This window comes from Leptonotus elevatus, chromosome 12, assembly GCF_054856555.1.
Source record: "Leptonotus elevatus isolate MCC_2025b chromosome 12, RoL_Lele_1.0, whole genome shotgun sequence".
Lineage (NCBI taxonomy): Eukaryota > Metazoa > Chordata > Actinopteri > Syngnathiformes > Syngnathidae > Leptonotus > Leptonotus elevatus.
Genome location: NC_141250.1, coordinates 9,774,504 through 9,787,668, shown reverse-complemented (window position 1 = coordinate 9,787,668; position 13,165 = coordinate 9,774,504). Strand labels below are relative to the sequence as shown.

Genomic DNA, 13,165 nt, shown 5'->3' with positions numbered 1-13,165 from the left:
TGCCTTTCAGGCCATCATTTTCTCATTCTCACTTTGCCTAATTAGGCAGAGAAAAGACCGATGATTCATTGTCTTACCTTACTCTGTCTTTGGAGTCTCCAAATGTCTCTTTAAGGTTGGTGAGGTCTGGATAAAAGGTGGCGGGAGGCGAAATGACCTCCAGCAAACCTGAATTCAGCTCTGTCGAGAACCTGGACAAAAATAGAATGTGGTGACGTCAGAGGACCCGAACAATCCTCTTGCAAAGGTTCTCTTACTCCTTCTGCAGGCCAGAAACCACACTCTGAATGTACTCCAGGTCAGTCTGCGGGAGAAAGCAGGATGACCTCATCATGTAACTTTTCGCATCATGTGACCACCGGTACCGGGCGACCTCTCACCTCCCCAACGAAGACGATAATGACACAGTCGAGTTTCTCCTCCGGAGACAATTTGTCGATGAGGGAATGCAGTGTCTCCGCCAGATACGACTTCACCTTCCGCTTCACCGTGGGGATCCCCATCACCATGGTAACTGGGCAGAGCAGCACCGGGGTGAGAACCGATGAGTTTGAATGACATAGCTACAAATAGTGAATGGTAGCTGGTCAACATTTAACAGATTAGATTGGCTGAAATCCCCTACACAGATAGACAGATGGCGACGGAAGGAAGGGAACGCAGAATGTGCGCCACTGTGATGCTCACATAGAGGCACCTCAAAAATAACATTTGAGCCTGATACGGATTTAATAAATGACTAAATTCTTCCATTTACAAGTGCTAGAGGAGGGCAGCAATTATGCTACTTGGCGTCAGGTCAACAACTAGAGTCACATTGACGCACAGACCTGCTGAATTAATTCATGAGCTTCTGCTATGAATTGAACAGGCCGAAAGAAAGAACTTTCCCTTTCATTTATGAATACATTAAATAAAATCACATGTTCTCTAAACCGTTTTAAGAACAGGCTACTGACTACAAGCAGGCTTTTATGTGTTTTTTCTTTTATGATAACAAAAAATCCCCCCCAAATTAGACTCAAATCAGACAAGAGTACAGTATTGGCATGATTGCAATTGGCTTGAGTGTGCATCAGGGTTATTATAGTTTTGGAACTTTCATTTTTTATTTCGTTTTGAGTTTTTGTTTTTTTAAATGTACTTAGTTGTAATTAGTTTTCAGGGTGATTCTGTTAGTTTTGATTAGTTTGAGTTATTAAAAAAAAAAAGCTTAGTTTTAGTTTAGTTTTAGTTAGTTTCAGTATTAGTTTTTGTTGAATTTTTTAGTTTTTTAATGTGTATTACTTGTGCGCAGAGGTGGCAAATCCAGGTTCAGAGAGTAAAAACCCTACCACAGTTTGGCTTTAGCCATTGATGCTAGCTAGCTAGCTAGCGCCTGGGGTTAAAGCCAAACCGTGACAGGCTTTTTACTTTCTGGACCTGGATTTGCCACCTCTGCTTGTGCGCAATATTTATTAAACACCATGGTAAAATGTAAACAAAAAACAAATTTCTTACCTAGCGTTGCATTTCGTTGTCGCCTCGGAGCGACATCATCTGAAGGTGCTTTTCTATTGGCTGCTGCTAAATGACGTCACTTCTTTGTGACAAACGTCCTTATTCCGGTGAAATACATTTACTTAAAATCACATTTAAAATCATCCCCAAAGGCTCATGCATATAAGTTAATTACCAAAGACTTAAACGAAGGACATTTTTGCTATAATTATAGTTAGTTTTAGTTTTCTAAACATAAAATGTCGTTTCAGTTAGTTTTCGTTTTTTGAAAAGCATTTTTGTTTTTATTTTATTTCGTTACCGAAATTGGTTTTTGAATTTTAGTTGTCATTTTTTCGTTAGTTTTTGTTAACTAAACAACTTTGGTGTGCATTATAGTCTTAGTCCCCACTTTCGTTACAACTATTTCTCTTGTTTGAACAAAGCAGTTGATGTGCGAGACAGAACTTGCTGAAGCTTTCTCTGTCGTTATTGTTTGCAGTTAGCTTTAAGTGACATAGATATGACATGATAAACAGGAGAACGCAGGTACGATAGAAACTTTTCTCTCGTCTTCGTCACGATCGTCATATCGCCCAGTTCCAGTTGCAGCCCTCGATGAAACACTGGCAATGCATAGATTATATTTCTAATACTTATATGCCCTCCCCTAAGGACAGCCAGGGCTGGACTGGCCATCTGGCATAAAGGGCAGATGCCCAGTGGGCCAGCACTTTTTGGGGCCAACGTGGTGCTATCACAATGTAGAGGGAGCAGCCCACTAAGGCATTTACATAGACAGCACGCATCAATGACAGAGCTACGCTGTATCTAGGAATCATGCGGCCCGACGGGCCAGTCTAATTCAAAATGCCATGGGCAATTTTTTTGGGACAGTCTAGCCCTGAAGGCAGCTCAAGTACACATTTATCTCGAAGCAAATACCTTTAAGGTCAGACTATAAACTGCAACTTTTTTCCCCCAGTTTTAACCCGCGATGCAGTTGATTTGCATTATTTTTTTAATCCCAGGGGTGTCACGTTTTCAGCTTCTCTTTAATGCACCAAAGTCATGCTTACTGTTCAGGAATTTCTCGATACACTGACTCTGCAGACATTGAAGCATTTGGATGAGTATATTCAGATCGGTATTCAGATCTGCTCAACTGAAGCTCAACACCCTCTCATCACGCCGAAAACGTGACGTGCCTATGAAGCAGCCTGCATTTATTTTGTGACGCTCCCATTGTTTATTTGTAAGGTTGACAGCTTTTGTTTTCTCATATTTGTGTGTGTAATCTGTGTGACTTGACGGCTTGGATGTGGAAAAACTGAGATGATTTTTCTCTCTCTCAAATTCTGTGGGTAAAGTTTAGACAGTTTGCATGTGCACTCAAAAGAGTGAATTTTACAATACGATACGTCTTCACCCATGTGCACGTAACTAAATACAAGCTAGTCACAAAGCATTCGTGCACAAAACTTGAAATGATGTCATAGAGAAGAAGGTGAGTTATCATGCCCATTACGGACAGCAACGAGGAGCTTTGCAAAGGGTACGAAAACAAACTTGAGGTGCAGGAGTAGCGAGACGCACGCTGTGGGCATGAAAAAAGGGGGCCGGCAATCCGTGCAGCGTGGAGAATCTGTCCCAGTTTCGCTTTGTGTTCCTCGCACCGAAAACCACGTTGCATGGTGACGCCGCCCACCAGCATGAAAAATAAAACTAGGTCGAAGATGAAAGGAGAGTGTGGGAGGCAGGAAAAGAGTCTGACATCATCTGTAGACAGTCAATGAGTGATAATGCAGGCGAGCGCAACGTGTGCAGGCCTCGGCCCCCCTCATCCCCCTAAATGCAGCCCCCACCCTCCAGCCTGTATCCCTTGCTGCTCACTCCGATCATTAATATTGCTTGTGAATTACATTTCTTTGAGGAGTTTTGTTGGGTGGCATCCAAAGAAGATTTTCAGTTCAATACTAAGTAGGTAAACTCACTTTTCAATGATTCACTTTTTACACCGACACACTTTAAAAATAGCAAGAATGCTTCAAACATGGAGGAATGTGTTTATAGTTGGCAGTAACAAAAGCTATTTTCAGGTGAGGAAAAATGAGAAGATAAACACATAAACCTTAAAGGAAGCTCTAACCTGGCTACTCCGTAAAACAGTAATGACTTGGCTAGGGATGGACCCATATTGGCCAGGACAATATACGGCATTTTGACAAATACTGGTACATGCCTTAAAAAATAATATATCTGACGGCCCATAAGAGATTTTTTTTTTTTTGTGGTTAGTTTTCAAATGAAAACACAGTTAAGCAAATTTTTAACATTTCAGTTATTTTGAACATTTGAAAAGGTTTATTTACTGAAGAAAATAGGGAGCTATTATAAGTTATCATTTGTTTTGAACTAATAGAATGCAGCGACATAAGTTCGAAGCGCATGCTGGCCACACTTCGCAAGCCTATCACCAATGACTATGTTCGCTAAGTTATTTTCCTTCGGGTAACCGTCGCAGAAAGATGGCGGCAAAACATGTTAGCCTCAGGGTGCGACCTATGTAATATAAAGAGCGATTAGTAGACATACGATTATATTTTAAAAAATTACATTGACGTGATACAATTTTTTTTGTGTGTGCATATTATTGAAATTAATATAAAATTATATTATAAAATGAATGGGCATTGAAAATTTGAAAAATTCAATAAACTTTTACTGCCTTTGACAAGTATACTTGTCAATTAAATAGTTTGCAATGTATTTAGATGGATGATAATCTGATTGTTTTCAGAGTCTATTCTGTCATTTGGCAGATTCCGTTTATATAACTGTTGAACATAATATCGTGTGGGCATTGAACATTTTGAAATTTTCTAAAATGGCTGGCAGTGAATGAGTGTTATTATTTTTTAGAATCAATTAATCTATCCAATCGATTAATCGACTAATCTGATTCATTTTATTTTTTTAATTAAAGTGTATTACAAAAGGATTCTTTGCGTGATTACAGTTAATTAACCAGTGATACTTCGTATTCGTATTGACAAAAAAAAGGGGGGGGAGTTTAGTTGCATTTACCGTAAATCCAAAAGTGAAGTAACTCAACCGCATCATCGAAATGTATCAGAAGTTTTTACTACTAACTGGGTAAATTCTTCTTCTTTTTTTTTACACTTGTGTATGCACAGTGAGATTAATTCCGTTTTGAAGGGGATTAGGACTTCACAAGCGTTGATGTAAATACTACAGTATACAGAACAGTAACAAAAAAGTCCTCCAGGTTGAGGGCAAAAGGTCAGAGCATTATCATGCATGTACTGTACATATATGCAGAGGCCTGCACTGCAAAGTTCAGCCTGTTCGACTGATGTTACGACATGCGCATATATATATATATATATATAAATATATATATGTACACAAGTTGAACAATTTTGTTGTTGAGTGCTCTATTTTAGTAATAGCATGGCAAGTGTCATCTATTTTATGTATTAAAAGGCTCTACACACTTTTTAGTGTTGTTATAAAGAGGGTCGATTAAACTAGAACACTTCAAGTGGGAAGTGGGAAAGAAGCAGATTGACTACACTATCAAAGCAAGGACGTTTGCTAGCTTGTTAAGACAATATACTGACTCTAATTATCTACAGTGTTTAAACATTCCTCGGGCAATATGACGCAGAGGACAGAGGATATTTACTGTGAACTTGTCACTGAAGGCATGTATGGACAGGTGTCTCATAAAATGCGCTCGGCAGCTACGGCGAGTCCTCACCTCCGGTGCGTCCGAGTCCGACTTGTACGGCGGGATGCAAGCTGCCCTCATTGCTGAGCAGGTGAGGCATGTGGTGGTAGATGTTTGGCACGTGGAGAGGTTTCCTGTTGGCCAGGTCCTTCAAAAGCTTCTGGGTGTCAGCTAAATGGGCGAGGATAAGAAATATTAACAACAACAAAATACAAAAGTGTTAGCCAGGTAAAATAACTTACATTTACCACACAAATATTTGTCTGAGCAGAAGAGATTTTTCCCCATTCACATTAAGATTTTTGGCAGTAAATATGCCACAAGCTGAGCATAGTACCTAGGACATAGGAAAAAAGTACAAAAAAAAAAAAACTTCTATGTTATTTGTTTTGTATGTTATGGTTTTTTTTTTCCAGTAATGAAATGTAATTTAACATCTGGTCTTCATATTGTTTTATTTGTATTTGATCAACCTGACGCAAAATAATATGTTGTAAAAAGATCAATGATGATTGATCAACTTAAGTGGATGAAATTCAAAATGTTGAATATTAAAAAAAAGAAGCAAGAACGTGTTGATTTCATTGTATTTATTTGCTAAATTTGTACTGGCCCAGTCGTACCAGTGTCAGTGAACTTCGAGGTGACCCGACAGTCACGTAGTATTATATATTAATCACGATTATTTGGGTAATAATTGAAATCACGATTAGGACCATCGTGTATTTTTTGGTACAAGCAAGAAAATGTTTCAACATAAAAAATAGTAAGACAAATAAAATTATTTGAAACACTATAATTATGCAAGTTCCTTTTGGATGAAACAACATTTATTCAAATAGTTATTTTAAAATAAAAAAATAAAAAAGTGCAAATGTTTACATTCAAACAACTCAACTCAAAATTAGTATTAGTCTCTTTTTTTTTTTCTCGATTATGCGGATATTGTAATTGTAGAGTGTACTAACTGAAATTGCAATTCGATTTCGATTACCCTGGGCCAGTGTCACTGCTTTTGTAGAACCCTGAATGTTGGGATTCTTACTTGTTTTTCACCATTATCAACCGCTAGAACATCTGACTTCCATCTGTTAGATGTTCCAAGTAATCAGTTACCTGAAAAGGTGGTGAGGGCATCTTTGCTGTTGTTGGTTTCGGCAATGGCGCGCCGAAACTGCTCGAGGATGTTGTTGAGCTCCGACGAGCGCTGCAGCGTCCTGTGCTCGGCCACACGAAGGCGCTCTTTCAAGGCATGGAACTCCCGCTGATATGCTACCAGTTCTTCTGCAACGAGGAACATAAAAGTGGCCTCTGAGCACGAGATCATAGTCATTAAAAAGACGATGATGACAACAACTTTCCAAGATAAATTGTGAACTTCAGCTAGCCGCTCCCACGTGGAATACATCGTGTACAAAAAGTCACCTGTGGCGGACTACCTTGTTAGATAGGCACACACAAAAAAAATCATAAAGGAATTTAATCAGCCACATGGAGCTCAGACATCAATGAACAGTGCTTCAGATGTGAGATATGGCTACATGAAGAGTCTACCACTTGAGCTAAGCTTTCTCAAATAGATTAGGCTTGGCTGCAAAAACAACGGTTCCGAATCAGATCATCTGCGATACTGTTCTGCACTCACTTATATAATAATTCCCCACTCACTGGGTTTGAGGAAGATACGCATGGGCAATGCAATAACGTATACATTATTCATATCTACAATATTACTCCATGTGCAATATGGTTATATGCAGGCTTGGGGAGTAACGGAATACACGCACCGCCATTACGTAATCAAATTGCAAATTTTTAAAACTGTATTCCACAACAGTTACAGGGAAAAAAACATGTAATCAGATTACAGGTACATTTATTAAAAATAGGGACATGTCGGGGAGGTGGGAACGAACGAACAGACTAGTCGTGTCTTCCACACGCGGGCAGTTTGAAAAAGCTTCACGGACGGGAGGAGGAAATGGCGACCGGTATTCACTGGAACTTACTCGGAGCGAAAGTTTGAGCTGAGAGTCCAGCGGCATGCTACGCGCTGTAGCTTCTTGCTAACTAGCCCGCAAGCCTACAACCATAATGTGAGTTACACCTTCCAAACAAATCTTCCTCCCACCAATTCACTATTTAAACATCATACACAACATATACACGGCTAAACTTGTGACTGGGATAAAAGTTCATTTTGCAGTTGTCACACATCGTCATCCTCATTGGAAGACTATCTATCTATCTATCTATGAGGTGTGGTTGCTTTCAGTGACAGTTCTAAAACAGCATATGGCCTTCAATCAATTAATCAATCAATCCCTACATGCTTTTTAATTTTTGCTATTTGTAGGCTGCTTTATTTTTATTTTGTCTTCATGAGCATTCTGAATATTGGAGTAATCCAAAAGTAATCCAGTTACATTACTTTAATATTGTGATACTTGGAATACATTACTAACTACATTTTTTAGCAGGTAACTTGTAACTGTAATTGATTACATTTTAAAAGTAACCCTCCCAACCCTGGTTATATGGGGTCGCCTAGAAAGAAACGGGAAAAGAGTGGATGTTTGCTGAAAAGCCTCGAAAACACTCACATAAAAAAGTGCAGCTTACACTGAACAAGCTAAAGCCTCATTGCAGAAACTACTGTTCTAAATGGACAATCTCATTGAAAATCTCTTCTGTGTAATGCTGAAGCAAATGTGCATATCAGCTCGCACCTCAATCACTACGTAACCGGGGAGCAGAGCAGGATCTTTCACTAAATCGTTGTGCATTAAACTTGTCTCGTGAGAGTTCAATCTTCTCTCGCAAACTTAGCTTAGCATAGCTTGCGTGTCTACATGGCTAAGTAGTGATCGTGTTTGAGGTGTAACGTGACATGATTATTGTGGGAAGTGTGTAAGAAAAATAAATAAGGAGCAGGTGAGCGGGACAGTGACTGATGGATCTTTTGTCTCTCGTTTTTTTTTTTTTTAATAAGTCCTCCCGTCCCATATCAGCAGAGCAGCCATTAATGGTGGCGAGAGGCACTTGTGATTGTGAACGACATCAAACTCGAAAATGTTCTTTACTTTAAAGTTAGTATAGTGTTCAAACGCCAAGTTTGTTTATAGTTTCGAACCCCAACCCTCCAACTGAATCTCCTGCCACCCAAAGTAAAGTTTTCTAGAGGCGCAACTGCCGCATTGGCGTGCTTTTAAGAAAAAAAAATGGTCATGGTACATGGCTGTCATCTGACAACTACAATAAGTTCTGTTTTGGTAAAAGTAGCCGTACAAAGGGATGATTTGAGATTTCTTCAGCCCGTTAATCTGGGACATAAAATGGTCTGTTTTTCGGTGCCGGAGAGGTTTTCTTGAGGCGCTGCCGTCATAATATCGGCTCATATGACTCATGGCTGCAGGCATTGACAACTTCCCCTTGCAAATTTGATTGTCTGCATTTTTTCTGAAAGTTGTGTATACAAAAGTTTTGAACTTGCCGGGGAAATTCAAAGTGCAGCCCAGATGGAGAGGTTACGGGTTATCCGGGCCGTCTGTGATCTACCAGAGCTGCTATATTGTTATTGTGCTCTTTCAGGGAGTTTATCAATAAAACAATGACGACTGGACTCCCTTTATCTTTGCACTCTCCTGCATTCTCTCTGACTGAGCAATTGTCTGTCCAGGCTGCTCCTGCTTTAAACGCAGATGCTGTCATTTGGGCCCGAGCCCCATGAAAAGGGCAGCTTCAAACCCAAAACAGACTTTCATCTGCACAACAGCGCTTTGACTGCCAGGCCTGTGGAGGTGAAGCCACACCTGCAATCCCATGGTGCAAAGAACGGAGATAAGGTTTCGATTTGTGCAATAAAAAGGCGTATTCAGTAAGACAAAAGACTGGAGGCCTTTCACATGCATTGGGTAATAATTTTTTTCTACGAAAAGGTCCAATGACATGAGTAATAGTGTTTGTCCTTTTTCGAGAATAAAATCACCATCTTCCACACTTGTCTTCACTTTTCAAAGATCCGCTCTTTGAAAGAAAATTCAACAACTTCTTTCTTGACTCTCTCTTAAAAATGCCGACTAAGCATTTGTTTACATTTTTTTACTAAAGCGCCAACTCTTGCCGTGGAAGCCAAAAGGAGAAGTGAAGCCTTATATCTGTGCTGAACTGAAAAGGAGAAAAGTCTGATTTTATTCATGTGTGCTTGGATTATACTCGAGAATCCATAAACACCAAGTCATAGATGCAAAAGTGGCGGTAACATTCTCTGACTGATTTAGCCGCCATGCAGTCCCACTCCTGTGATTTCTTTTGATTGCTATACTGCTTCGATTTAGTTAGCGTCACAAATTGTTCCATCCAACCTTGTCATAGGAGATGTTGCCTCTGTTGGACAGGAGATTCTCCCTGGTAAAAAGCCTTGTCAATGTTGATCAAATAAAAGGTTAAATGAATACAAATCTAATTGGGGCTGTCTCAGTTTGTGTCACGAGCAGGAGCAATAGAGTGGATAAAAAAAAAAATTGTGGACGACTGCACAAAATACATTAAACAATTAGACCAAGCAGAGTGCGTCCCCTACCAATCTCATTATTCTCCTCCATCTCCCTGGAGTAATGGAGGAGGAGTTAAAATCCAGCGCTGACACAACATCTTTACCTTCCTTCTCTTTGCATTTCCTTCCCTCCTGACTCGAATACTTTCACAAAATGTTATATACAGGTTTCACCACATGCAGCTTAAGATGCTTATGTTTAATTGTGTTGCTCTGCAGCAGCTTCTTGTTCTCTTCTCTCAGGACATTCTGTCGTGACAGTGCCCTCGCTGAAAACACTGCCGTATTTATTTATTAATGGAGGCCTGTGGGAGGAAAGGGCAGTCGAAATGTGCAACTGGCATTCGTCAAATGCCTTTGAAAAGGTGCATTAAGGCCTCACGCACCTTTGCTAAATAAACGACAGCCACATTGTGTTTTACATTACAGTTTTGTAACAACGCCCAAGTGGAACAGATTCTATTCCTAGTCACTAGCTGACTTCCAAGTTGTTTAATTATATATATATTTTTTAAATCAACAAATTTCATGTAGTTGCTGCTATGTCCCTTATGACGATGTTTGATGATTATGTATTAGCGATGCTTAGTTTGTCTAGTCTTAGGCACACATCCCTTATAACAAGAATGTTGTTAGTTGCTATGCTGTTGGCCACTTTTAAATGTGTCTAGTCATATCATATAGACCTTTATTCTGTCATAGAAGTGTTCACTGTCCTATCGAGAGTTACTGAATGACACTTTTGTCAGCACGTCAAGATTCCTTACCTGAGGTTTCTCTCGGTACGTCAAGGTTTCCTATCACGATGATTTCATTTAAGCTTTCTTCCATGCGTTCTGCATCCAGCCCTGTTCGCTCTACCGAGGTTTCTCTCAGTCAAGTGATTTCTTTGAGGCCATCTGAATTCAGCCCTGCTCGCTGTGGTTACTTTGTATTTTTGTATACAAAGACTGATTCCCAACTCTCATGTATTGTCTGCATTTAAGTCCTACCTGCACCTCACGTAACACTGTGGTCATTACACTTCTGTGGTGTACGTCACCAAAAAAAAAAACACAAACTGTGGAGTTCATTCTTCAAGGGATCACTGATCCAAAGTCTCACAATATTTGCTGACGTGGTCAAATGACTGTTGAATCCACTTTTGTTTGACTTTGCCCATTCCCATTGTTCTTTTCTTGAAACGCAAACTGCAAACAAAACATGAGAAGATCTTGTGGCACATACTACATACGCAGCCTAAACAGCCTTGGATTTGTAACCTGTTAATGCTAGCTGCTATTTGGTTGAGAGAATTGTGTATTTGTCAGCAAAATCACCACCACAAAGTTTCGGGAGCCCTCGTGTTGGACTTGCTGATGTATGCGGACTGCAGTGCAAGTTACAGAGCAGGAACACAGACATCTGCATTTTTTACCCAAATAAGCGTTTTAAAATAGCTTTACATAGAATAATCAATCTGAATCATAATGTATAAATCAAGGCAAATGTGTTACGACTGAAAAGAACATTGCTATAAAGTCAGTCTTAGCGACACAATCTTCAGCCACAGTTTCCGCCTACCTCAGACAAGAATGAGTCACATGTACGCAAACCATGCTCGTGCATTATGCATGAGAACGAACACTCCAGTGGTGCATCCGCTAGACCTGTGCTTGCAACGCAGCCGCCATATGGAACTCAAGTCATAATCCAAGGTCCCCCCTGAGTATACTTTTTTAAAAACAGACGTGTTAAAATGTGAAAGAAACGCATCTGCTTTACATCACAAAGTCTTTCCAGTCCACTCTAATCTCTGTTTGCAACTTCTCCAGGGCAAAATGACTTCAGCCAATCAATACAACAAAAATCCAGACTCGTATCAGTCCCCGTTGGCATGGGTCTGACACCGATTCTTTATTTGACTTCCTCACCATGAGCTCATTGTTTATCCTGACCTCCACCCACTCTTAAGATCCCGCAGTTTGCTGGGAGCATCGCTGGAACAGCAAACTGGCACCACACAAAAAATGGATATTGGCTCTATTTGCAGAATAATTCTTTATGCAGAATGGCTCGCTGGTCATCAAAGGGAAACGAGGAGTACATGAAGATGAAGAACAAGATTATGGACCGGAAATGTTGTTTCTTAATGTAAGGAACGCATATAAGTAGCTGAAAAATATTAGCCAGAGGAAGTAAAGAAATTAAATGTAAAACCAGGTTGTCATAAAAACAGCACTTTGTTTTTCTAGATTGTGCGGCCGATGAAAAGCTGTCATTGTATAGTCGTACTCAAGTGATACTCATTTTTATCTTCCAATAAAAATATTTTAAAAAGCACTTTCAACATCCTGTGATTTCACAAGCTGCGAGTCCTCTACAAAAAAAAAGCTTGTACTCGAGAAAACGAGTGCCTTAACTGAATAACTGTACATTTGACAATATGAAGCGTGGATTCAAATGGGGCCTTTTGTTGCATGATTATGAGCAGCATAAGCAGAGAACCAAATCAAGCACGCAGACGCCACCTCCAAATAAAACGAGCCCCGGTTTTGTTGTGATGAACGGGCGATCCAACTGATTCCATCCAACTGGGATACGTTTTAACTTTCACAGTTTAACGGATTGTACTCAGTCCTTCAGGGGCAAATTCTACTCACACACAATGTTGTCTGTGTTTTTTCTTCATTGCACGAGATGAAGAGAACCAGATCGCGCACATTCAAGGAAAGATGATAGTACTCCTTTTGAGTGTTGCCCAAGGGCACCTCGACAGTAGAGTCATCTGACTTTTTTTATGGGTAACATTGCTTTGAAATGACAAGTTTAAAGTCAACTGACGTCCTTGAATTGATTGGTTCTACTTTGAGAGATTCTCTCCATTACAATTTCCAACAAAGACCAATGTTGCTCCATGTTACAAAGTGAATTGATTCGGACCAGAGAACGCGTGATATGGCCGTGAAAACACCCGAGGAGTTATGAGTCATTCACGGAGAATGAATGAAAATGCGTGAAATCGTCAACTTTGTTATGATTCAAAAGAAATGTCTTGGATTGACTTCATATTGAAGGATTCTTGCCATTTGTGGTCATTGTTTTTGTACTTCTAATTCTACTATCAAATAGACTGCAATGAAATGCATGGCAAAAGTAACGAAGATGACAATCACATCCCATATAAGTGACCACAAAAGCTTCTTCCCATGACTGCTGAGAGCCATGTGAGCCGCGTGCACCAACCACAAAACGTGAGCAAATACTTGAGCAAACGTGATTTGTGGCATTTATGAGACCCCGCCTTGCCCATAGCTGTGAAGATTTATGTAAATGACTACTTCTCAGAAAACACGGTCCAGGGGTGTAACATGAGTCCTAAAATGAACTTTTGCTTG

General features: G+C 39.9%; 1 protein-coding gene across 1 annotated transcript in view; it reads right to left on the bottom strand.

The window, feature by feature from the left end:
• The window catches only part of mgat4a (alpha-1,3-mannosyl-glycoprotein 4-beta-N-acetylglucosaminyltransferase A), a 35,265-nt gene that overhangs the window by 11,847 nt on the left and 10,253 nt on the right, over positions 1–13,165 (bottom strand). Inside the window, exons 2-6 of the mRNA XM_086090397.1 lie at positions 6,350–6,517; positions 5,264–5,404; positions 381–514; positions 258–304; positions 78–191 (exon numbers count right to left, since the gene is read on the bottom strand). Of these exons, the coding sequence (XP_085946523.1) occupies positions 78–191; positions 258–304; positions 381–514; positions 5,264–5,404; positions 6,350–6,517 (604 nt within the window). The remainder of the gene's footprint in view (positions 1–77; positions 192–257; positions 305–380; positions 515–5,263; positions 5,405–6,349; positions 6,518–13,165) is intronic.